This window comes from Symphodus melops (genome assembly GCF_947650265.1).
Source record: "Symphodus melops genome assembly, chromosome: 4".
Taxonomy (NCBI): domain Eukaryota; kingdom Metazoa; phylum Chordata; class Actinopteri; order Labriformes; family Labridae; genus Symphodus; species Symphodus melops.
This window is the reverse complement of record NC_136694.1, coordinates 20,030,112-20,057,777: the sequence shown is the minus strand read 5'-3', so window position 1 is coordinate 20,057,777 and position 27,666 is coordinate 20,030,112. Positions and strand designations below refer to the sequence as shown.

General features: G+C 38.0%; 1 protein-coding gene across 2 annotated transcripts; it reads right to left on the bottom strand.

Moving 5' to 3' along the window:
* Positions 1–160: 160 nt before the first annotated feature.
* On the bottom strand, positions 161–27,663 carry slc38a3b (solute carrier family 38 member 3b). 2 transcript variants are annotated; one of them, XM_079342668.1, is made up of 17 exons: positions 27,350–27,661; positions 17,800–17,977; positions 17,449–17,469; positions 17,212–17,293; positions 16,593–16,708; positions 14,100–14,173; positions 13,632–13,724; positions 12,407–12,488; positions 9,003–9,085; positions 8,198–8,256; positions 7,679–7,846; positions 7,454–7,533; positions 7,265–7,365; positions 5,472–5,596; positions 5,236–5,380; positions 3,101–3,204; positions 161–2,955 (listed from the first exon to the last, which is right to left on the bottom strand). In XM_079342668.1, exons 2-17 carry the CDS (start codon positions 17,904–17,906, stop codon positions 2,851–2,853), a joined length of 1,545 nt encoding a protein of 514 aa, XP_079198794.1. In that variant the 5' UTR covers positions 17,907–17,977; positions 27,350–27,661; the 3' UTR covers positions 161–2,850. The 2 variants fall into 2 exon arrangements, with proteins under 2 accessions (XP_079198794.1, XP_079198795.1); XM_079342669.1 differs by lacking the exon at positions 17,449–17,469 and having other exon boundaries at positions 27,350–27,663.
* Between the last annotated feature and the right edge of the window lie 3 nt (positions 27,664–27,666).

Below are 27,666 nucleotides of genomic sequence, written 5' to 3'. Positions count from 1 at the left end.
AAGAGCAAAAAATGAAAAGCACAACAATTAATAAAAACATCAGTGATCATTGCTGCATTCATTTAGAAATGTGTTCCTGTATCAAATATCAGAAATAATGTGTTGCTTGAATGAGAGTTATTTTCAGTTATGGGATAAATAATGACAACAGAGAACAATGTAAAAACATCTACAATTATTTTATTGTCAAACTAAAACTGTCCCTGCTATTTACACTTTACAAGCTACTGTAAATATGCATCACAAATATAAAAGGTTTACATTTATATATACACATAATTTATATAAAGCCACGTCTTTTTTTCACCATAAAAACTCATAATTATTCTTTTGTAGTCGTGTCATTTCCATAGAGTTATGTCAGCTTGAACAAAATACCACATTCATCTGTTAGGTCAATAAAGATGTTTGTTTGATATACTGTGTGTATGTGGTGTTAAGTATTTCAACTGTGGTGCCTGTTTATGAGCTAAAGGCATCTTAAAGTAGTAGGTAGCCAGTTGTTATTTTGGCATGATCCCTTTAAGTGAAGAGAAAGTCTGTTCACCAAATATGTTAAAAACTTCAAAAACCAAAGCAACCACCACAAATAGCATGGAAAAGCAAGGGACAGAAGTAAATGCATGTTTGCTCTGCTGTTCATGAATTATCCACCCAAAAAAACAGGAATAAAAACTGCCTAACAAACTTTTCTGGACTTTTCTGAAGCCTGAGATGTGATATAATATAAATCTACCTTTGGATAGGAGCAGCATCTTTGTTTTGACAGTCCTCTGAGTTGATTTCCCGGTTGAAAGTATTGTGTGCAGTGTTTACTCTTTCTTAATATATAATCTATTTCATTAAATGGTCCTCTAATCTAAAATGAAAAATATATATATATTTGCAAGTTTTCTCTGTGATTTGAAATACTGATAACAGTACTAAAAAAAGTCCCTACATTAAGCTCTTCACAGCAATCCATCAAACAGTAATGTTTTTTAAAATGATTTAAGGTTGCATCTTTTAAGAGGGGCTTCAAAATACTCGTACACCACTATAACAATTAGAGCACAGATTTGAACTTCAATACGCTTCAATGTGACATGCCAAATGAACGCTATATCAATAACATCTACGAATCAAAGTCTCGGTTACTGTGCAGGTCATTAGACAATCTACAGATGTAACATGACGTTACAGCATGCAAACACATTCAGCGGAAGTATATTTAGTCAAAAATGGTGAAAGCAGATCAAAAAACTACAAACCAGTACAGCACGTTACAGCAGTATTTAAAAAGGGTCACGTGTCTTTAAAAGAATCAAATTCACTTGAGTTGGTGTCACACTCACATGTTGGTTCATGTCTGCAAACTAATGTCAACTAACCCAGTTACCCAAGTACTGGGGGATTCACATAAACAAAAAATAACCACATGTTATAACATACTCTTTGTGGCATTTTCCACAGATGGAAGTATGTTTTATTTTTATAGACTCTGAAATATTTATTATCTGTTGGTTTCAGCATATTTTTGTCTTTTGATGCTCTTTATTAAATAAGATATTAGGTGTTCAGAAGAGAGCTATAGAGGTGCTGGTGTGCGTTGATTCCAGTCTTTATGCTGAACCGCACTAACTGCCTGCTGACTGAAATTGAATTTAACTGATATGGTTTTAATCCTCGAACTCAGCGTTAAAAAAATGTTTCCCAAAATGTTGTTCAAGAACAGACTTAAAGAACATAGTTTAAATATAAAGATGTAGAGTATAACGTTCTATCATACAGTGTGGGGAAAAGTGATTTCTTAATTTGTACAATCTTGTGATTTGATACTTTAAAGAGGGAATCAAATATTTAAGAGATTATTTGGCAAGTCTAAAAGGGAAACTGTCTAGGTAACATTACACTGTGCTTGGTTAATATTCACAGTCACAGTGTGGCACATGTGCTAAAATTAAAATGTATCCTATCAAGCCCTAAAAATATTATTATACACTTTAAGTTAAACTTAAAACTGATTTTAAACTTGACATACTAAGATCATTAACTTCTTCAGATAACGTAGTTAAATAATGCTCATTTGAATTAACAACACAGATATAGTAGCTAAATAAATATACACTCCTCCCTTTTATTGTACGTTTGTGTGCTTTTCCAAAAGGTTGAAAGGCACCAGGGTTTCTGAAGTTAACTAGCAGATCAGCGGAGCAAATGCTTCCACTGTAGAAAATGACTTCATAACTACTCAGGCAGTGGATCGACCACAAAGTTAAACGTCACCTGTACAGGCTGTACTCTACAGTCTGAGGTGACGAAGAGTTAAGAGGCTGATGGATAGAAATGTAACCATCTGACTGTTCTGTTTGTGCATCTTAGGAAAAATACTATTTGTGTAAAAATAACTCGAGTTATTTTAACTTTTTTTCTTCGTATTTATGCTGATGCTTTCCTGTTTTCTGTCTAAAAGACGATTGTGCCTTTTTCTACTGTACAGTACCAGCTGCAGCTGTTTGTGTGTGAATAAAGAGCAGAGCTGTTGTTGCTCCAGTAGAAAGAAAATAAAAAAGACCCTGTTCAGTCCTGATTATTAATATTAATTGCATTGCCATATAATAATTCAATTATAGAACCTTGGTATTACAGGATTTTGTTTAGATATGTGTTACACTCCAGGCACAAAGTAAATTAACTTAATCAGCATAAATGCAATCCCAACATGAATTGTTGGTTAGCCCTGTAGTGAGTACCACTCAGGTGATAATGCTCCCTATATAATAAGCATTCTTCTACAACCTCCCCTTTCTAATCTCTCTCTCTCTCTCTCTCTCTCACACACACACACACACACACACACTTTTGCAGCATCTAGTGGCCCCCGGCAGCAAGGCCACCCCCTGTAGTCCAGTCAATGATGATGAAGCTCAGACTCATCACCATGAAGGAGACACCCAGAGCAGCAAAACACGCAGCCTGGGAGAGAGAGGGGGAAACAAAGTACAGCACAGTAGGAAGTTATTATCAAGTTTTAGAAGGCAAATATGCCATTATGAAAGAAGTGAGACTCACAGAACTCAAATAATGATTGTTTAAATGTACAGAGACTGAAAGTTCTCACCAGTATCTTTGGTTTGGAGTTCATGGGTTCGTCCTCTTTGGGAACGATGCGGATGTAGAAGACAGCGGGGAAGATGAAGATGAGGCAGGGAGCAGATGTGGCACCTGTGAAAAGAAAGAGAAAGGGTTAGTTAAAGACAACTTCCAGCAATGTAGAGGTGATAATAGTAACCATGGTGACATTAAGACAATCACACACAAATAAGGGGGAAAATATCAGTCCAAAAAAACATGATTCTGAATACATGTGGGATAAATGTGGATATATCAACCTCACTAACATTCATGATGACTTAAACTGAAAAAGCTTTGTGAAATATTAGCCCTGCTGGAAGTGTTTGTGAATCATGACAGTGTCCTTCTTCTTTGAAAATGATCTCCCCACCAAATGTAAATAGGTTGGTGATGATTTTGCGAAGGGAGAAAACATGTAAACAAAATGTATCGCAAATCTGATAAAAGCTGGTATATGTACAACAATGAAATAACATGAACCTTGTAAAAGAAATAGTACAAACTGTCAAAGAGATATCAAGTATTATTACCAGGTTTTGTTCAAAAATGGATACTTTGATGTTTTTCTTAAATTGACTATACCGGTAATTGCCCATTACAAGGCAATCAGGAAATGTACTTTATTTTTGCTAGTATTGCGCTTCATGTTATCTGTTTGTTAGACATAATGCCTTCTTGAGGGGTCATACTGGGACAGGGAAAAGTTGAAAGCATCCTGAATACCGAACACTGTTTCATAGATTATTTGAGAAAAGTATAGAAGTAATAGAAGTGAGACACAATAACACAAAAATAAGATAAGAAAAATAAACTATCTAAAGCATAAACTTCTAGGCTTGATTTGTAAGTTCTACCTGATTTCCGATTTTTTCTAAGTGTCAATTTTTTCAACAGATAAATTCTTTGATTTTCCTCAAGAAACAAAGGTTGTTGGAAAAAGCTCCATGAATTGCGTCATCTCCTTTTGTTTGCATGTTTCTGTGCATTTCAGAAACAGGAACTCCCCCATGTGTACTTAAATGCATGAACGTGTTTGTCAAAGCTACACCCGTTGCTTTGAAGATTACCCTTGACAGCCCTTTAACTTGTGTTCGCTCAACTTTCATCTCTCACCTGTAAAACTGACCACCAATCTGAGGACAGAGCTGGACAATAATATTGACTCAGGTCATCAACAAACATTCAGCGGTCATGTTTTCTACGTTTTTTTTAAGTGTCCGGAAGTGCTTTAAAAATAAAAAAAAACAAAGCCAAAGGATAGAGTCTGTAAATAAAGACATAATAAGTAACCTATAATCACATGTAGATGAGAGAAGAGTGGCAGTGTTCATTTTAATACATGATTCAACAATACCAGGAGAATTTAGTGACATAAAAGAAAGTCCTGCACATTGATGACAAGGATCATTGTCATTCTATCTGCGCCGATGTACTTTCTACAATTCTACAATTGACTTTGCAGACTCATTTATCCAAAGTGATGTATCAGAGAGTAAGTATGACATAATCTAGAGAGGAGGAAACAACATCAGTGCAAACATACTGACAGAGGGGCAGAGGCACGACATCGACAGCTGTTGTTGAGAGTTCTACACAGCATCAAAACTATCTTACATACCGTCATCGTCATTATCAAACAAAATCCTTGTTATCAAAATCATCATCAGCAATATCATTAAGTGCGTAGGTGATGACGAAAGAACCGGTTCTTAAATGTGCTAACGGACTCTGCAGATCGAAAGGAGTGTGAAAGTTGGTTCCATCACTGGGGGGGCGCAAATTAGAAGAGTCTAGTTAAATAGGCTACTTAGGGCCCTTTAGTGAAGGTTGGCTCAGACAGCTTTCATTGGAAAAGTAGTGGGCGGGAGGTGGTGTAGAACTGGGTGAGAGAGTTTAGATATGAAGGAGCCATTTTTGTAACGGTTCTGTAGGCGAGCAGCAGAGGGACGAGTGGTCTTTTGGATCATCTGCAGGGGTTTGATAGTATATGTAGGATGTACAAAGCAAATGGACATGACCAGGCAGTCAAGGCCACTTGAATCTTAAATGTTAGCTGGTCATCAACCATAACACCTAAGTTCATGGCAGACTTTGTGGGCTTACCAATGTACTTGTACTTACCAATGATGCCAAAGATTCCCAGGATGTTGGGAGCGAATATCACCAGCATGTTGATGAAAGTGAGCAGAACGAGAGCGATGCCAATGTGACGCAGCCAGTTGAATGACTTGGTTGGGAATATCATGTGCTGGATAGCTCTACGTACCTGTGGACACACAACGAGGATATCATCTGGTAATGAAACTTAAAAAAAAGCATTCATTCATGTTTGCAGGGAAAAAAAGGAAAAAACTTACAGGGAACAACACAATCGGGACGGTCAGTGTTACAGCTGTGAGGACGGCCACTCGCACACACAGGATCAGAGTGTCGTATGGGTCAATCCTGCTGTAAGTGTGCAGGAGTTCAGGCTCCACATTGCCTAGAGAAACATAAAGGAAGTGCATCTTATTACGACAGTAGGATCAGTGATAATAGCTCAGGGTGCTGAATGGCAGACTATCACCACGAGGGGGAGCTGTGTTACTAAAGAAAGGAAGGAGAGCCGTCAAAATAATAGACAATGAATATTATCAGTGTTTAATGATAACAATTGGAAATGATGGGGTACATCCGTTCTGAACTTTTGGGAACAAAGTGTTTTTTCTTGATCAAGATTTCATTAATATACTGACACAGACAATTCAAATAGAAATCAACATCCCCTTATAACACTGTTAGACACTCAAGGCTGCTCAACATGAAAATCTGTGCATGATTAAGATCAAACTTAATGAAACTAAGCAGCTTAATGATTCATTGTCTTCATATACTAACAATGATTAAATACGGTTCTTTCATACTTTTATCATATCTGATTTCTGGACCATGGTGACATGGATACAGTGTTTTTCCTGGGCCAAAGGTATTGTTTTCCACAGTGAAGCTTTTCACTTAACAAGGCTGTCCTTCTATTTTTTTAAATGGGAAACATATATACTGATCAACAGGCTGTCTAATTGTTGCAATGATATTAATTGATTTCCACTGATACTGCCGTTTCAAAACAAGTTGCCTATTGACTGATGAATGTGAAGCCTCTGGGAGCAGCACCCTAAACCTCCAGTGTTGCCAGTAGTTAGCCATGAAGGACTTGTGACTGAGGATAATCCAAGTCTCCACCCTAAAGCCTAGTCATTGAACAATCACGGAATTCAAAGGTGTCAGGTCTGAGGTACATGAGTGCATGTGCATGACGAGGGCTTGAGATGGTATTAAAAAAAATTGTAATGGGGAAACACTATCATGACATCACACGTTGCCTGGAAATAAGGATTTGTTTAGTTATAGTGTTTATCTAAACATAAATATTTTGTGAATATTTTAATTAAAACCTAACTCCTTAAAAGTGCTTTTAATAACCACAAAAGAAATAAACAAGGCCACATATTTTCACTTTATCTTATTTTTGAATTCATGTTTGTGCTTGCTTTGATTGAATTAAGTATTTTCTTCTTTTCCAAACTTTCTTAAATACTGCTTCATTGTAACAACATCTGTTGGGGAGATGGATCCTCACGTTCTTAACTTCATATGGGTCCCAAAGGAAAGTCTGCATATACAGTATACAGTAAACTTATGAAAAAGTTTGTAATTTTCCATTGAGAAGATCAGTACCAAGAGTAGAGTTGGAAATTCAGCCCATAACTTCCTCTTTAACACGTTACCAAGCAACTTGAGAATCAAGATCTAATGTAGTGTGGAGAAACTACATCAAAAAGCACTTTGTTAATTGAACTTAACGTGCAAATATCGGTTTATAAAAATGTATGAAAGCTTAAGCATCGTCAGATGATAGTATAAGGGTTCCAGGATTGCACACACAGACAAACGTGTCCTATCCCTTTTGCTCTCCATACAGACTGTGTTCCTGCGTTCAGCCAAAATGTGCTGAAACGCAAGCAGACAGCAGACTTCAAGAAATAACTAAACTCTGATACCAAAATCATTTTTCTGCAGATTCTGCATTTTTACACAGAATCTGTGATGAAAGATGACTGATACTGTAATCACTTTCTCCAAAAAAAGAAGGAGGGACAACTGTGCTTACCTTTAAATGTCAGGTACCCAAAGAGAGCAGCCAGGAAGTACATGGTGTACATGACAAGGATGGAGAGGTTGGACACTTTCTGCATCTTCTTCTTTGTTGGACTGAAATCAAAGTGTTCAAAGATTTATGAATGCCTTATTTTGCACTGACATACTATCATGTGTGGTCGGTCGCAGAGGAGGCACTCACTCGCGCAGCTCAGTATAGATGGGGAGCACCTCAGGGTGGCAGACAAAGGCGAAGGCTAGGATGGGAACTGTATATGCAGTCTGTGAATAAACACATAAACGTTACTTTTATCAGCTGTGTTACTGGACATTCTGAAAATAAGTGTGGGAAACCAGATTAGCAAGTGCAGCGTCAGTGTTTGTGGGCTCCATGTGTTAAAACAATACAGATAAGCAGACCGCCTACCTGTGAGTTGATGGTGAACAAGCGTGGGTAGCAGTCGTCTTCCTCATGAACCAGACCGTTGTTGTACTCGTGGCCATGGCTGGAGTCATTCAGACTGTGCAGAGCAGCAGTACTGTTGGAAGAGTACTCCTCGAATGGACAGGGAATCTGAAACTTCTTATAGATAACCTGCAGAAATGCATGTATGGGAAAGAGGTTTAAAAAAAAAAGCCAGGGTATAATCAGAGAATAGACATAAGGATGAAGGGATGTGACAGAGTTAGTAAACAAGGGATCAAAACGAACACTGCCAGGCTAAAGACATTTAGCATCAGATTAGTGTGACTTAGTCTCGAAATGCTCTCAACCTTTGATGTGCTGAAACTGCGCTTATATTCGCCTTATCAAACATAGACACATACCAGTGCAAATATAGAGACACGGGTGGGAAAGGGACAAAGGTGAAAGAATGAGAAAGGTGTTTGCCAAGAAGACATGCTCCTTGAGAGGTTCCACTGTAAGGGATGTTGACCAACTTACCGCACTGAGAAAAAACACCATGCAGCTGAGAGAAAACCCACTGGTATAGCCGAGGTAACCTGAAAACAATGAGAAAGAGACCAATGATGTTGGACCAACTGATATATTTGACCCTGTTGTACTTTAGGGAATATTAGAGACACTGTTACAGTTATAAGGTTCCCTACGCCTGTCTACAAAAGTGCCCCATGAGGGTATTATGAGATCAGAAAGAACCTTTTTCCTCCTGGTAGTAATAAATGAAGAGATTATGTGACCATGTCAGTATAATTAAGAGTGATTGGGCACCTGATATTTTCACTGCCAGTGGTGGAATTAAAAAAAAAAATCACACTAATTGCTTCACTGTAGGTAGCTGCACTATGGAAATGTCATTTTTTATCTTGGCACCAAGTCAAGAGAAAATGTCATCTTAATTAAAGATAAAGATGTGTCACTGAAAGAATTTGTCTTATGTAAGGAATGTGTTAGGTAACTTTATTAGAGGTCAATGCTGTGAAAAATATTTAAAACAAAATACCAAACTACTTCAGATTAACAAGCTGAAGATAATAGAGCTGATTGTTGTAATAGGCATAATTTATCTATTGTCAGAATAAAGTCTGTATCATTTGTTTAATTTTACTTCTATTCGTTCTACTATTTTTAGTGGTTAAAAATGCATGAAAAAATTACTCTGGGAAAAAAAAATCCAAATGACAAAACGTAAAAGTATTTGTTCATGATTAAATGAGATACTCGATAGATGACAGACAGGTGAGAACAAAAAAGAAAATAGACGTCAAGAGTGTTAGCATGAGCTCACCGAGCTGTTTCATTAGAGCCAGGGGCAGGATGATACTGGCAGAGACCATGACGACCAGGTAGTTTCCATTCATGTACCACAGGCTGTTTGGAGAAAAACAGTTTACTTTAGGAGCTCAATATTTCAAACTCTGGCACAGAAACATAACACATGGAGAGAACGAACCAAAAACAGAGTGGAAAGTACTGGATGGTGTGAAATGTGTTTAAGTGAAAGTGTTGGAACTATTTTTTCTCCAATCAAGCAAACTAAATGTGTTTGTGAGCTCGTTAAAATTCTTCTGCTCTCAGTGGTTGATGAGATGCAATTTACTCAACCTACGGCAAGCTGAAAGGAACATGTTTGGCCAAATGATTGTGGAAAAAGCATGTCTACTTGTGTGACTTTTCACATTTTATTTTACTGAGTGAACTGAAATAATAAAGCTTAGTTCACAGCTGCAGAAAGAGAACAGATAGTAAAGTCTAAACAACATAAAACTGCAGAAGTTATAAATATTACCGTCTACTGTATATCTTTCTCTTTAACCAACCCCCCAAAAATATTTATATTAATCAAAACTTCAAATATTTTCCTCCTAAAGGCACTGCTTTACTGCTTTCGGATCAAAGCTGAACGAGAATGGAGCGACACATCCAATCTTAGCCCTGCTTCCCCTTCTATCCAACGGAGGACCTTGCTGCTGGATCATCATCTGCTAAATGTGGCCACAACACATGTCCTCCCATTAAACAGACCTGCAGGGTATGCCCTTCATAAAACATAACTCTATTACTCCTCTTATAACTTAAAAGAGCCGCACAGCGCATACAGTCTGAACACCCATGGACCTTTTGGTGCTGTGACAAAAAGGTCATTGCTTGACCTGTCTCACTGGTGGTCTTAGAAAAAAAAATGACAGTGTGCAAGCTTTAAATCATTTCTGAAAAATGTGCTTACAGTAAACAGATAGTGTTTGGTTAAATACATTGTTTATTATGGTTTGATCAGACATGTCTCAGTCTTTGAGAGGAGAAACCACCAGTTCAGCTAATGGAGCAGAAAAGACACATTCTCCTTTGGCTCTTATTGAGTTAAAGCAAATGTAATCTGGTAAATCTCAAAGATTAGTAGCACTAGCTACAGATGGTTTTGTGAATGACTTCCAAACCATCAGATCTCTTTCTCCTAAATCCCATATAGCATATATTGTATAATCTATGTATAGAAAGGCCTTTGTGTCTCTTAAACCCCTTTTAAGCTCCTAAGCCTGTTATTCTTAACCCCTCTGAAAGAGACACAACCAGGGGATCAGCTGTTGGTCATGGGCCTACAGGCAGGGGCACACACGGGTCTATGAGATCATCTGTGTGTGTGTGTGTGTGTGTGTGTGTGTGTGTGTGTGTGTGTGTGTGTGTGTAGGTGTGTGTGTGTGTGTGTGTGTGTGTGCGTGTGTGTGCGTGTGTGTCTGTATATGTGTGTGTGTGTGCGTGTGTGTGTGTGTGCTCGTTTGTGTAGTAGTCCCTTGACAGCAGGGGAAGTCACACCACTAACAGGTCATGTCCTCTTTGGACTTTTGGTCAGTAGGTCATTGAAGACGATCTGTTTTCACAAGCTATCCGAATAGAGGCTTCTGTGAATCCAGATCTGTTCTTGGCAAGTCCAGGTCATTTCTCCACTCAACACAGTCAAAGTCAAGTTTCCATGAGAGCTGAACCATTTTTTCATTACTCAAAAAAATAAAAAGTTTTTGAGCAAACTACATAAAAAAAAAAATAAGTTTGACAATCAGCACATGATTATAGTCATTTCCCAAGCAGAAATGTAGACAGGTCGCTGGTTCATACTCCTTGAGTGCATTTTTCATTTGTGAGAAACAATGCAGAGTCTTTAAGTTATTGATCGAGAAAAGAACCAATCTGAAGATTCAATTTGTAGAAAATTCCCATGGGCTTATTTTTTCAACTGTTTGACATCGTGTACTCCTAGAGATGAATCCATTAATCTAGAAAAAATAATAGCAGATTAATCAATGATGAGCATGATTGTTAACCAGCTATAGTGGGCTGTATCTTCTTTGCATATTTTGTTGTTTTTCCTTTTGTTTTCTTGCCATGTCAAAATATATTAGCTTCTGATTTTGACTTAAAATGTATAGGCTAATAGGTAACAATATATTTCTAACACCATCTGATTTCATTTTGAAGTTGTAACATATTTGTTGAGCACATATTTTGATACTTTGATTCCAATATTAAGGGGATCCTAATGTATATGGAAAAAATAACCTTTACATCATTAAGCATTCTTTATTCCCAAATACATCAGTCAGGTTCAAATTCCGTTTCAATTCCAAATATCTACCAAATATCTGACCTTCTCCTTGTTTGACCATCTTTAACACTGACTCCCCCAGCCCCACCACAAACCAATCACCACGCTCGGCTCTCCTGACGCCACAGAACTTTACAGTATGTGGCTCCTCAAGTGGAAATGAAAAGTGTGTGTCGTTTGCTGAGGGATGGCCACGAGCTGACATGTCCTCCTGTCCTTATGCTGGGCCTTGGAATTTGGCACCCAAAGTTATACCACCTGCTGCTGTCATTAGGGCGTGTGTGTGTGTCTGTCTGCGTGTGTGTGCGTAAGAGACACAGAAAAAAGAAAAATGCCAACACTTCATACGTCAATATCAATAGCAGATACGTCTGTTATGCCATCATACATACAGAAAGAAAAAAAAAAAAAGTTACAATGACTTGTCCTTTATCAATGACTTGTCCTTTAGCAGGATTAGACCTACATCTTTTTTAGATCAGAGTATGAAAATGGAAACTGCAGTCAACTGGTGACTGCTTCTAATTTTATCCAGTGTAAACGATGTTTAACAAAAACGGTGCCGTGTATTGGGTTTTAAAAGAAACTGTTAAAGAGGAGTGTTAGAATGTATCCTTACATTTCGAAAGAGATTTTTTTTTTACCTTTCAGACCTGAGATAGTTTAAATACAGTGCCTGCAGTAGCTGCAACCCTTTTTCCAGCAGTTTGTTTTTAGCTCTGAACAGGCCACTGGAATCCACTTCAGTCACGCATGTCCTTATGCAGAGTGTCTGTGGCGTGACTCTGACGTCAACACTGCTCACCTCAACACGCTGACAGCACTGAGGGTTTGTGATGTATGTACACATAACTGATAGATAGTGCCCCCCCTCTGTTTCTCAGCCAATTGCAAGCTGCCATTCTCATCACACCCCCCAATGACTGAATCAATGACTGGTGCAAACTGAAAAATTTCCTGCCCACATAGTCTGCCAGGCCTCTTGACCCTGCTTGCAGCGTCTGAGCCCTTGGCTAACTACAGCCAGGAGTCATGTGCCTTTCACTAGCAGCACACTGTGGTGAAAAGCACTTGATAATGATAACACTTACTCAGAGTTGGGTTCAGCCTTCAGGAAAGCTTGGATGACCAGGGGTAACTCCGACTTGACAATGTACAGGTAGCTGGACATAGCTGGAGCACAAGAGATTGGAAAGTGAAAAATGTTTGAGTGCAAGCGCAATCACATATTGAACAGACACCAGTAAACCATGTCACAAGTAATCTGATCATATTAGAGCAGCAGCTCCATTTAAGCAGTACAAGGACACTTGAGTCCTCATTTTCACCTAACTTGAAGGAAGTTTTTTCAACTTTTTTGAACATGCATATTTTCCCAGGCTTTTTAAATATCTTTAGGCAAGAACCAGTGTTAGCATTTAAACACTTCCTTGCTAATATTATGGTAACCTAGGAATTAATTCCTTTATCATCTTGTCCTTTGACACATTTTAAAGGTAATGTTTACATTCAGCCACTTCTAACAGCAAAATGCTATCATTAGCTGTTGTCCAATAGCCCCTTATATGCTGCAAATGGCAACGTGCAGGTTTCAAAAAGTTGAAAAAATGTCACTTTCAGCTGGTTTAAAAAAGAAGACTAACCACACACTAGTTTCACATGAAGCATTTTAATATTTGCTCACTCAAATGTTTTTCCACCCTTCTGTAGAATTAGATGAACTCAGTGTGAGTCAACTTATTTGAGGTGTTTTAGTTTGATTCCTGCCCAAACCTGAAAATGCCACTGGTCATTGGTCAGTGGTAAATATTTTGACAACTACATGCAAGTAATCAGAAAAAAAAGGAAAATATTTAATAATATTCTTCAATGGGCATCCAAAGCTAATTTGTTCCCAATTGGACCTACGATTTAGTTGAAGATGTCAAAAATTAATAATGGCAATGGTGGACTTTGGACTTTTGGTGGAATTTGATTTAAATTAAACCTTTATTTTGTCAAGTTAAAAACATTCAAGTTATATCTATATCCACTTCGCTTTGGTAAGAACCAACAATGCAATTCATCAGTGACTGGGAAAAAGTCGTGTTAATCCTGAGACCACAAAGGAGCTGTTCACCCAAAGCTTAGTGGATTGCTCTTTAAGTAGTCCATGCTTAAAGGTTACAGAAAAATGTCTGTGAAATTATTGTGTGGTGGGGTAAGGCGTATTGAAACTAGAAGCCATGTAATGTTGTATGAGTCATGATTTCTGCTGCGGGGAGTAAACAGACAATATTTACAAACATTAATCACTGAGTCCCAGCAGGTCCTCACCTCCAATGTTCTGCAGGGTGATTGCTATACCAGCAGCCATTTTTCCTGGTGTACCAAAGGCCCGGTACCCCAGCTGTTCATAAGCTCGAATCCCTGTAAGCACATTACAGCACAATAATGATCACTCTGTATATCTGCTGAGACATCCCTCTGAGAAGACAGACAGACAGACAGACAGACAGACAGACAGACAGACAGACAGACAGACAGACAGACAGACAGACAGACAGACAGACAGACAGACAGACAGAGAGAGAGAGAGAGAGAGAGAGAGAGAGAGAGAGAGAGAGAGAGAGAGAGAGAGAGAGAGAGATAGATAGATAGATAGATAGATAGATAGATAGATAGATAGATAGATAGATAGATAGATAGATAGATAGATAGATAGATAGATAGATAGATAGATAGATAGATAGATAGATAGATAGATAGATAGATAGATAGATAAAACAAACGTAGAATTCTTACCCACAATGCCTGACGATTTGAGCAACAGATGAATGGAATAAGATGACAAGGCTGCAACTGCAGTGAGAAGAAACCTGACATAAATCAGAAGGGAAAATTATTTCTCTGTATGCTTTATATCCAAACACATCATTATTTTACACAGAATCCTACAATTCCCCTTTTCAAATAGAATCAGTGCATTCCTCTATCTTCATTTTTTGTAGTTCCACTGGCACAACGTGGGTGTCATTGCAGTCAACCTGTGCATTAGATTGTGATGGATTAAGCATATGCTAAAATGTTCTCACAAAACCTCTGCTCAATAAATCATTTTAGCTGACATAGCTTTTAAAGAAGGAAAGACCTATTCATTAAGTCTGTGATGTTGATCTGCTTTAGCTAGCAGCTTATTTCCCACCACATCACTTTCTGGCCGAACTTAAAGTTGGTTCATTGATTCAAAATGATAATTATGTTATCAAGCTACAAAAACAAATACTCAGCAATACTCAACCACCTTTAGATAAGAGGTCTTTTTATACAGTAATACAATAAACGTGTTTTCCTTTGATAGAATTCAATGGTCCCACACATGGATTAAATGTTTATTTCCCACAACCTTTTTTGTCAGAGTTTTATCATCCTACGCAGTCAAAGGGCTCTGAACAAGTTCGCTCTGTGATCTGAGGTCAGCATTCTTATTAGGTCAAAGTTTGGATCCCAAATCCATCCATCCATCTCCACTCGATGTCCGTGAGCAGAGGGCTGGATGGAGGTCAAGCCTTGGTTTTCCACTCAACAAACAACTAAGCAGGCATTTATTTGACAGGTTTTCATTGTATTCTTTGGAAATAATAATAACCCTAAACACAAAAATATCCTTTCCTCTCAATCCTGAGGGTTTGGTGAGGCATTCTGGAGGGCACCAGGCTATCCATGTCTGCTCTATTCCTGTGTCTGAAACATGCTGACGAGGACTGAAAATGTCTATCTGTTGGTGGATCAAGGTTTCTCCCAACACTACAGACTATAATCCCCACAAGAGTCTTATTAATACTAATAATATGGATGATCATACATTTTATTTATATAGCATTCAAAATGCTAAAAAAAAACACCAGAAAAACAGACAAATAAACTGCCGGCAGACCAGAGGCAGAGCAGCTCATCTTCAAATCAGAAGATTGTAGGGTTCATTTCCCTACTCCCAAAGAACACATGTTTAAGTGTTCTTGCAAATGCATATGCATGTTTTCAAATAACTGATATTAAATCCAGATTGGCAGGCTGACACCTTGTATTAGAGACTGGCGATAAAATAGTATAAATGTGTACTTTAAATGAATAATATGCCAATAGTGTAAAACCTTTGACAGGTAAAAGGCTGGTAGTCCAGTCCATTTAAAATTAAACTATGACTTAGCTGATGGTACCAAATAATCCTATACGGTAATGCCAATTTAGAATTGGTTAAATTCAGATGTCACAAAAACAAACATTTTCAAAACCCCATCAAAAGGTCTATTACGTTTTTGGGACTAACACAGTTTTAGAAAAACATTATATTCTAACATTTCATAACATGACATTGCGAATGGCCTATGTGTAAGTAAAGCAAATGTTGAACTTAATACTTTTCAAACTTTGATATCCAATTACAGTCAGGGGACAAATATATCAAACTGGGTCATCCTAATGATAGTGACTGAACATTCTGGCAACAGTTTGTTGTGGAAACTAATGTTAATGATACTAAGATATCCAGTGCATCCAATGCTGCATATTAATTTCCAGTTTCATCAAACCAGTCACCTGCTATATATAGCTAAAAACCAACTGACCCAAACACTAACTTCACAAGAAATGGCATTCAGCCTCCTTCATAGATGTATTCATTCTTTAAAATTGTCAGCATTGAACTGACTTCCTATTTTTACTGTTGAGACTGACCTTTGGGGCTCTCACTTTTCCAGTCTCGCTACTTGCTCTGAGCAATTACACAAACACAAACTACACAACCAAAACAACCACGGTCATGGTCTGACAACAGCTTTCTGCAAGGAGCAGGAAGAAATAGATGAGCGATCCAGATATCACACACAGGGCCTGGAAGCTCAGTTATTCTGGGCTATGACCTTTCAGGGATCTGTACGAGGCAACCAGGGCGTCAAAGGGGGACTATCATGGGACGACATGTCATGACAGATTAAATGTCACGACAGATACTAAATCACTCCTCCAAGTAACCCGAAACACCCTGGCCTTCAATGAACCACCAAAGCAACCCACTACTTAACTGTAATTTTTTAGCGAGTGCATTAGAGAGTCTCAGGACTCCAGAGTACCTAGTAAATTACATTAACAGTACATGATCAGGTGAACAGAAACATTTTCATATAATAACAAACTGCTGCAATTAAAATACTGTCTTTGTTTACGTTTGTAAGTATGGGGATTCCTGCAGATATTTTAGAAAAGGGAATCATTGTATACATGTGTTTAGTTACCCACCAGAATAAGAGTATGCCAGTGTTAGCCATTGCATAAGCCAACCCCAGGATTCCACTGCCCATAATAGCATTGCCCAGGTTGAAGACAGACATCCCAAAAGAGGTCTTTCCTTCAAACTAAGAGGACAGAAACACAAGCGCACATGTAATTTGAAACAAATACAACGTTTTAACACAACATTATAATACACAGATGACCAAAATATTTTTGTACACTTTTTTATATTGATTTGTCTGTTCATGGTTTCATTTCAGTGAGTCAAATCTGGAAATACATATATCTGGTATAACTCATGGCATTTACCACAAATAAAAGGTTTTCCACAAGGATTCTCACTGGGCACCTTCTCATTTGGAATTAATACCAATAGTCATCTTTCGTATAGTATCTATCTTTATACAGATCGTATAATTCTGTTTTGTTGTTAATACTTTGTACAGCATGGAGTTGAGATCATACAACTTTTGTTCCTTGCTCCTCAGTTTGCACTTATCAGCCTTAAAGAACAGTTTAAGAAAGTTGAAAATTAAGGCTACCTCAATGATCTTTAAGGTTTGAATTTAGGTTTGAAATAAGATGAAAAAGAACTATGTTGTGTGACATTAACTTTTGCTCTTACGTCTGTGAAGCGTATAGGTTTCTTTCCATCTGCAGTGGGCAGAAATTCTTCATTCTCCAGTCCTCCCTCAGGATCATCAAATCTGTTTGGAAAATTTGTGTTGGTTAATTTATGGACAATTTATACTTCATCAACATATTGAATATAAACACGAGTTCAAAATTGCCTGCTCTTTTTTGATTATTATTATATGCATGAACACTGCAAACTCCTTGAGACATATTTTCACAGACATACCTGACTGTTTGAGTGCCATTTCTGTTTAAGGATCCACCGGTTGAGGTGAGCAAAAAGCAAATTGAACATGCATTAACAAAGGGAAGATGATGCAGGAAGTAAGTCACACTTTATATTGCTTACCAAATCTGTTATCCTGTACATTATTCATTAGAAACATGAGACAGAAGGAGATGTATAGAAATCAAACAGTGCAAAAGTGAGTTTTATCTGCTTGATAGTTAAAAGTCAGTACATCTATTCGAAACCAAACAGGATGTTGACACATGCTGTGTTAACATGTCATTACTGGTACATAAGAGTCAAAGGGCAGCGCTTCAATCATGACTATCGTAAATGGAGGATACTTACTGGTCTTCTTCTGGAAACGTCTTCATCGGCACACCCAAGTCATCTCCAACGTCATGACTTTTCCCGTTTGACAAGATGTTCATCTCTGACTGAGAAGAATCCATCATCAAGCGTAATGGACTCTCTTTTGATTTTTTGTCTTCGTTGAAGATGAAACGTTACTGTCACTGTTGAAAACCTGGGGCAGGAGGAGAAAGAACATGTATGAGAAACATGGCATAGTGTACACACTACTGAACATGTGCATAAGACTCAATGGACAAGAAAGTTTATTGTATTTTGAATGTGAACTCTTGTCAAAACCATTTCAGGAAAAAAAAACAACCTAAAGTCTCAAATGTACATGTACGCGAATCAGACGAAATCTGGCAATCTCCTGTGAGGTTGTTTGTCTATGTTTCCACATAACTATCAATCAAGTTAACACACTTACACAGTCCTACTGAGAGCGAAAAGTCATCGAGAGAGTGTTTAACTCTAAATGAACAAAACCAATCAATATACATGTTTATTCTTTGATATTTTATTAAAACACCTGAAAAACTTCATGATTGTGTTGTAATGATATGAGTAATTCAGTTCACAGTATATTTGTGCAATGTACAGTACAGTAGCTTAAGCCAACAATACTTTGGTTTAGAGCTTTACTGTGCTGCTCTGAATTTTCCATTTCCATGGTTTTCTTAGGCAGTACGATTTCTCCGGGTAACATTGTATTGACACATCTGACAACATTCAACAAGCGGACCTCATTCACTCACTCGTTTAATTCATTAAAACTTCCAAAAGAAACTCAGCAACATGAATGGTATGTAAAGCCCTTAATGATCACAAGATAAGGTACGATACTGCAAATTGTAGAAAATACTTTTGTTTTCCTGTAAATCAGTCATGACCAAGGTAAATAGAATCAGGTCAAGGTCTGACCAAGATGACTTTTGTTCTTTTTAACGTTCGTATGCTCGTCTTTGGTAAGGTCAATGTTACGAGCCTCATGCTGCTCTTTATATAGAAAGAAAGCACAACATTCTCAATCACTCCCAACAACAGAACTGAAATCATAGAGAAAGTGATTCACGAATCAGCTATTACTACAGCACTATGATGATATGGTTCAACACCATGTTTCCTGAGTATCCAGTTTTCTTATGAGGATGAAGAAAGCTCATCTCATTGTAAAACAATCCAGATAACATTTCTTTGGTAAAAGACTATTATCATCCTAATTCATTAAGAACTAATTATAACTTGCCATTGCCTCTAATGACCCCAGTTACAGAATTGAATCCTCCTCTCAATTTAACACGTGTGAACTCAGGGACACAACGGCCTATTGTTGGCTTCTTCCGCTGAACAAATGTACAGCAGTTCAATTGTGTTCACAGTGTTCTCTCAGCCAGAAGAGCAAGTTACTGCTATCCACACTGTACAGTTATAGAGGGCCATCGATACCATAGACTTCAGATGGATTGAAACAACACAATTAACACTCTATACACAGTTTCCAGGTAATGTGTCCAAAAAGTAATCTGCTTTATTTAACCTATAAAAAATTCCAGGTGTCAAAATCTGGATCCCAATCTTATTTAAACTCCAAAAAAATGAACCTGTGAAACCTTCCATTGCATAATCTAGTGATTCATTTTATTTGCACAAAGTTAACATTGCCCTCAACGTAACCACAATCGTAAAAGCCACTAATGTCAATAATTTCTCTTGCAACATTAGCACTGTGATAATGATCACTTCTAGAGAGACTAAGTGGCAGAAATGTGAAATGTGTTTGTCATTTAAAACCTCGACATTGTTGCAGTTTGATTAAAAGTGATAAGCAAGCTACATTAGCTACACCTAAAGAAATGTTTCTACTAATAACAAAGAATAAATTTTTTGTTGCTTTGTTTTTTTTAATTCCCTTGTTGTGGCACTGCTCAAGAGAAGAAAACGAAAATGTCCATGAACAAGCAGAAAGATGAGCAGATCAGCCTAAAGCCTCTCCCTTTACAGTAAATCAGGGGGCTCATGATATTTACATAGTTGCACCAACATAATGAGTGTTTTAGTGCCGTACATACAGCATGTTACCTGAGAATGGATCATCATAAAAATGTAAAATGTTTACTGTATCTCCATTAATGGTAGTAAACACATGTCTGGCATCACATTCTCTGGCTATCACATTTAATGAATGTAACACTTTAGTTGTTTAACATTTGAATAACATGGAGACAGAGAGGAATAACAAAAAGACAGATGAAAGGTGTATAATCTGAACTGGGACACATTTGTCTTAAACATTGGACATCAAAGAAAAGTCATATCTAACCATGTACCTCAATATATATATAAAAGCACTTCTTAGAACAATGTTTAAAAAATCACGCTAAAAACATAGAAAATCTCCTACAATGAGGCCTTACAGCAATCCTAGTTCCAAGTATTTCATGAAAACTCCGAGTTCATTACTATGATTACCAAATTACAGTGAGTAAAACATCACCAGGGTTTTTTTCTGCACATTCAAATAGTCACTCCAACCTGTGAGACCACATCAATCTGTTAGAGTTCTCAGTAATGTATCATGGTGTAAAAACCATTAGTAAAATCAGGCCAGCCACCACGAGAGTCTTTAAACAGATACATTGCTGATACTATTTCTGCTGTGTAATTTCATCTGGGGTTTGGGAAAATGGCAGGCTGGAGAGATCAGTTGTATGTGAGACAGTAAACATGTTCCTAAAGGCGATGAAGAAGGAGACAGCTTGTTGGAGACTCCACATATGTGCCTCATGCTAAAAGTAAACAATATACAATATGTTTTTTTGTTTTTTTCAAGAAGTAGTGTTTAAAGATTTTAATGTTTGGGTCCTTGAGAGTCAAGAGAAGTATGGATTAAATGAGAGAGAGAGAGAGAGAGAGAGAGAGAGAGAGAGAGAGAGAGAGAGAGAGAGAAAAGTGATTGCAAGACTGTCAGGTGCAACACAAGTTGTGGGTAAACAGAGTAACAGGCTGGAAAACTATCAGTCTGAGAAAATGCAATATGATCATTTATCCTGAGCACCGGGAGGCTAACCTTTGCTCCTTACACTGCAGTGCTGCCCAAAGTGAGTTCTGTTACATAACAGATCAGCCCTAAAGGGGGCATGAGAGGAAAACGTCCCATTCTGAGTTCTTGGACTCAGGTGACATTTGAACTGTTTGAACAGGTGGGATGGTGAATAATGATTAGCTTTTCTCACTCGTCAATGTTAATGAAGGACAGTGGATACAAATAAAACAGCTTACAGTAAGTGTTTAAAACCCAAACAACTTTGTCCACAAATACTTTGTGTCTCTTCATGTGTCTGCTGGATATACAAAAGGCAGTCAAGGCACTTGTGCATAGCAGGGGGCGAGCACATGTAGATGAGGAGATGCCCATGTGGTGGCGTATCAGGAACAAGCACGAGGTTCAGCCAACAGAGCCTGGCAGCACCAGCTCATCTCAGCCACGTGCCTGCTGGGGACAGAGGAACACATGCTCATGTCCAGCGATACCGGCCAGCACCTGAATCATTATTCCCCTCTGTGGCTCAGAGGGCCAAAGGAATTGCTTTTATTGACATTTCTCTTGAAATCCTTTAAGTTGTCCTTATGTTTACAGTTGATGCGTTACCCATATCAGACACTGCGAGGGGATTTCCAGTTTGTAGGTTGTTTGTTTTAAAAGTATAATTTCGAAGTACTTTGTCTTGCAAATGGTCTGAGTAAAGAGGGAAATAGCATAACATGATCTTGACATGCATTTTAATACAGTATTTATTTCAAATCTGTCGAATATGTTGACAAATTCAATTCTATCCACAACTCAGTGCACACACTATAACAACAACGGCACTGTGTCAAAAAGTCAAACGTCATCACTTTCTCTTCAACGGTGAAATGGTCAACTAACAGCCTCAGCCTCTTTGACTACATAATCGTCATTCACTAAGGAATTGCAAAAAATGTACAAAAGAATTCTTCACATCCCGCGATCTCATAGGGTCAAAAACAGGCACAACTTCCATGCATGTATTGTCATACTATACAGTATGTAGATCGGACAGAGGAGATCAATCCCCTAACATGTGGACAATTAGATCCATAAGTTACTAATAGATAATTTACCATTGGTGCATTCAAACTTTTACCAGTAAACGCAACAACAAAGAAACCTATGTGCTAATCACATGTACAATTTCTGCATCACGAGTTACGACCTACCCATGTAGACATTCATGCTTAAACAACTTCGCAAGTCAGCGCCTCAGCCAGGGGGGGAACAATCTTATTGGTTGAAAACGTTATTGGATTTTTTTCCAACAAAATTATGAACGTGGGGCGCACACTTATCTATCACACTACAATGACTGTCAAATCACTGAATGTGTATGCTGTCACCTGTAGAAGAAGAAAGGCTTTACACCACACACTGTGCTGTACTATGGACAGTAAAACTGTTTAGGCTTTATGTGGTTGAGCTTCATGCAAGGAAACATTTCCTTTACGTAACATTCAGAAGCATTTAATTCAACGCAGCCGTATAAGAGAAAATTAGGGATGATCAAGAGGGCATAAATGGACAAAATGGAACATTTGAATAAACTTCCTCTGAGCCAAGTAGGTTGTTCATGTAATGATGTGGTGTTATAAGCAGGCTCTCTCCTCTCACCTCAATCCTCTGACTCTTTATGGCACACAGACTGAAATGTTAAATGGATCACGAAAGGAAGCAGTGCTATAGAGCACAAACCAGGAGCTCAGATTTCATTTCACATGCTGCTTTAGAAGCAGAAGATTACATCTGGATGGAAGGATGTCAGATAAGAACATGAAGAGAACAAAAAGGGTTTATATAAATGATGATTTATGTCGAATCCAAACAGACAATCATCCTCCTTCATAAATCAATGCATCACATCGCTATAGGTCTTGCATGCTCATGTAGTATTATAACAGAAACAACTGCACGGATTACTTGACCCTATGATCAGCACAGAGAATGAACAATGTTTCACTAATGTAGCACTTTTAGAAAACAATGACTCAGAATCATTTTTAGCCTGATGAACATGTCCTCGCATGGCGCATAGTTGGCTTCAGCCATAAGAGATCCAGCCATAGACTGTAAATATAGGTCCAGAACATTGTGCAGCTTAATAGGATCAAGTTAGAAGTGTGTGCAGCTCCATCAGAACATACATTTAAGCTAAGATAACAAAAAATAGCCTCTTATATCTGTTTATACCATGAAGCAATGGTGTCTTTAAAAACGTTACGGCCAACAGATAAGGTTGCCTTCATTTGAACAATAAACCCTTTTTTTTAAATTCTGCCAAACATGCATACAAGCAACAACACTGAAGAAAGATATATACTAGCATCTATAGCAGCAAGGATTATTTTTTACATTTCAATGCCAACCACAAACTAAAGGTGAAGTGCATCAGGAGGTATACTAAGAACTTGTTTACTCCTGATACACCCTCCTTACATAAGAGATCAGTTAACTTTCATTAGTCGTGAGTACAAATTGACATGCTGCAGGGCTTTTTTCTCAGAAATAGCCCAGCAACCAACAGCTAGCAGCAGGAGGTAAAGACTACAGCGCAATTACACTCTAGGCAGGGGATTCAGGCCCGCTAGAGCCCTTCAGCAAAGGGTCTGTCTTCATGTGGAAACATAATCAAAAAGGTTATAGACAACAGATGTTGTAAAAAAAAAATAAAAATAATAATAATCTCCCATTTGACACAACAATATTGTAAAAAAATTCACAACAACACATAACTTAAATTTAATCTAAAAACAACCGAATGGCGGACATGTTTTAGTAAGCACGTGTATTTCCATGTGTCACCAGTGAGCTGTTCAACAACACTGATGTATACAAAAGAAACACATCACATGAGAGATGTTGATGGTGGTCAAGTGTGACTTTAGGTTCTGTTACATAAAGTACCATACATAATGGTACTGTATATGAGAGAGTGCGGGCTGACCAACATCAGAATCGTCACGAGTCTTACTGGGTGCTGTTGTGAAAATAAGCTTCAGCATCAACATCCAAGATCTGCTTGCCAAATATGAAATTACTGAAGTATCTGTGTAGCTATACAAATGTCACTGCGTTCTAGTTTTACACTCTGCCAAAGGTTTAAACTCACCAAATCAGATAATAAAACAAGAATAAAATGTGTGAGCTCCATGTAAAACAATACATACTGTTACATGTGTGTAAGTTAGCTTGTTTCAGAAAGACCTTCTTTGCTAAACATTTAAATTGTGATCATTTAGTCCAGCTATAACGGCTTTTTTATTGTACAATCAAATATGTGTATAATGTGTTTAATTGTTACCTTACTCTGTGGTGCATTTCAGCTCAATGTTGTAATACAGTGTCTTTACATTTCTTGTTTTCTAAACTGCAACAGTTTGGTTTGCTCTCACAACTTTCATATGTTGGCAGCAGGCAGCCGTTTCAAATGAAAAATCTCAAACGACGCAGCATGATTCAACATAAAGGTCGCTTCAGTTGCACTCTAATAGATCTCAAATCCAGTAAAAATAACTCTTTTATACATGCTTATATAAGTTATTTTATGTGAATCTGCAAACTGTCAATGGATTGTATTCCAGGGTTTGTATCTTGGTGATGAACTTCCTGTGTGTCTTTATACTTTAACATATAGCTCTTTATGGAACTTTAAAAGCAGCATATTTTTTGTTAAGAGCTTACATTTTGGCAACGATTGCTCCACAGGGAACAAACTCGTGGAGTGTGAGCACTATAAACTAGATCACAAAAGCAAACAAAGATGCTCTTTGAACAGTCAGAGAAGCTAAAGATAAAATGATGAAAAAAGTTGTTCATCATTTTGGGACAAGTTTGAAAATCTTTAAAATCAAAGTACTTCAGCGAACATTTAAGTTATTTACACAGCCCTCCCAGGAGTCAACCACAAGACTGTCTTCATTATTATATGCAATCTATCCACTGTTAGGTATCAATGATAAACAAAGGTGACAAAACCATGTCTTTCCAAAGGCTTCAATATAAATAGGCATAAACACATGATACAGTCAGGTTCAGACTTGCAGATTATGATCTTCATAACAAAGATAATAATAAACTGTAGAGTGTCTGACACTTAACTCTTAGGCCGACTGAAACATGGATATTCACAGGTCTCCTTAGGGTGACAGAAGCGCACAGCTGGCTGCTTCCCACATGAAACCTCAACCTCCACACACACACACACACACACACACACACACACACACACATACTGTACACGCCGCACCTGTCCGGCTCCTCCCCAAAACTCTCCACCAGTTTGATCACTGCACACACTGGGGTCACTGACCACAGCTGGGCTTATCTGCTCCACCTCTCCACTGCAATGAACCCAATATGAAAACCCATACATGGTGTTCATGTTGACAATGGGTACAAAGTCAAAAACATCCCCCCCAAAAATACACAGACTGGTTCAGAAAATGGTTTTAAGCTTCTCCAAACGTGAAATATAAAAAAAGTAAAAAAAGAAGCCTCCTTTTCTAAAATGTGAGAGGCCATACGTTTGACGAAATGAACTAAACTGTATTTTATTTTAATCATTACTGTGAGAACCTGAGGAAACTGCAGTGTTAAGTGGAGTAAGGGTCACATAGACTTTAAAGGACTAGTTCCCTTCACATTTATCAAAGTTAACCTAGTATAGCTGCAATGACAATAAAAATTAAAATAGGATTCAAAGATAAAAAAAATAATAATACTTGACTTATTTTCATGAATAATGGGTTCATTTTGCAGTCATCATATGTTAGTACAACAGCCATGAATGATTTTTCATTTTTAGCACCAGTCGACTCACATATTTTTTCAAACAATATAACAACTTAATAGCGGATAATGGTATTAGAGCAAATATTGTTCCATCATCTGTGCTGGTGATTAGGATATAAGCTCTGAATAATACACAACTCGCATTGGGTTCACATGAGAAAAGCATCATCTTGTCGTCTCAGCAGAAACAAATGTCGCCAATATGAATGACACCTTGACTTTATCAGGAATCTCTCAAATATAATTGAAAAAATCCCCTTCACAGATGTCTCAAGTCCTTCTGTGCCTATAGTTTTGAACTTGTATGTTTATAGTTCTGCTTGAAAATGACTTAAAAATAAACGGATGATCAGACACTTGATTTAAATTCTTTTAACTGTAAATAATTTAATTGGGGTTTTTTTCCCCAGAATAATTGCTCTTTCCACATTAAATATGCTGATCATGATACACTGGTTTTCAAAAAGCAGATGGTACTCGGTATGACAAGAAACAGCAGGAGTAGCCTACACATCACTGGCACGTATTGATTATATAAACTCTGCTCAAAGAAAACTGCAGGAACACACAGATGGACTGTCTACATACGCTCCTGAGGGGAACAGGAGAAGGGAAACTTTGTATTTCTGTCGCCCAAAGCCTTTGTTGTCAGCTTCGTGATAATAACACACAACATCACATATAATAGGCTCAGCAGCAGAGTGATAATGTGCCGCATTAACTTCCCACACAGGGCGCTCTTCCTCCTCATGGGTATATTTAGCCCACAATAACAAAAGGCAACGTGATTTAAAAGGCTGCTACAGCTACTTGTGTTTAAATTACTCAAGCTTTGGCGCAGACTGAATAGGATAATGTTGTGTGATTGGTTTACAATTATCTACAACATGTAATTGGCTGTTTGTCTCATTCGGAAATGGTTTTGTTGGTTGGTGGAAAAGGACAGCCTTTACGTTTACGCGATGCCATGTGGCTGCAAGCTTGGAGACCACCAGTAAAGGTGAAAACTGCACAGAAACGAATCGCATGACGATTTTTTAAGATGGCAATGCATATCAAGACATTACAAAACAAAGATTGGTCGAATTGTAATCGCCACCGACTGTTTGTAAGGATCAAACACATGAGCTGAACTATAGGATACATTTGCGCTTCGACCAAAGAGAAGTTAAATCCGCGTGAAAGTCGCACATTGGTCCAGTCGACTGATGATCTGTCCAGATGTGGATTTTACCTGTTGCAAGCAGACTTTCATTAGGGGTCTAATCCAATTTTAGAAAGACTGAAAATGCAACCTGAGTCAGACGGACAAAAGATGGACAACAATCTGTCACCCACTCTTTGAGGCACATGGTCATGACATGTAGACTTGGCGCTCACTGCAGGAGCTCTAAACATGTTCTTTTTTTTATTTTTCACCGACCAACGTAAAGAAAACAGTCTTATATCCCGGTATGTGGTGCCATGTGATCAAATGGGTTTCTAATATTCCCAAACTCATTTGTCATTCTTCTCCAAGAGCTACATCACAGTGTGATAAAAAAAAAAAAGATTATAACTCTCCAAGCTATTAACACTTCACAAGCCTTCACCTTTAACGACTAAACTCGTGAAACACTTTCTTTTGGCAAACCACACATGTTCGTGTGTGTCTATCATTCAAGATCTGTCATGTCTTACCAATTGTTCTTGTCACGAAGCTTTTGAGTTAATTCCACTGATGAGTGGGAATAAAATGGGATGTTTAGAAGCTTCTTCCCCGTGCGTCTTCCCTCTTTCCTTTTCTCAGGAAACGTGATAAACGATGTGCAATCGTGGGTTTTGGAGGCACATTGGGAGCGTCGCTCAGTGGACCAGCAGCTATTGAATGCGCTTCAGAGAAATGGTCGGCATTGTAAAACCATCTGAAGCTCAACTGTGGGGGTCGCGTTAGGTCCGCCTCCGAAGCAAACCCCCCTATAGATGCGCTGTATGTTTCACCAATGGTCTCTGGGGAG

What these genes read in the sequence shown, in the direction of transcription:
- slc38a3b (XM_079342668.1), bottom strand. Translation starts at nt 17,906, where the DNA reads ATGATGGATTCTTCTCAGTCAGAGATGAACATCTTGTCAAACGGGAAA. An exon ending in AATGGCACTCAAACAGTCAG is followed by an intron (nt 17,294 to 17,448) that starts GTATGTCTGTGA and finishes TTTTCCAAACAG; the next exon opens with ATTTGATGATCCTGAGGGAG. An exon ending in CAAATCGTCAGGCATTGTGG is followed by an intron (nt 13,725 to 14,099) that starts GTAAGAATTCTA and finishes ATGTGCTTACAG; the next exon opens with GGATTCGAGCTTATGAACAG.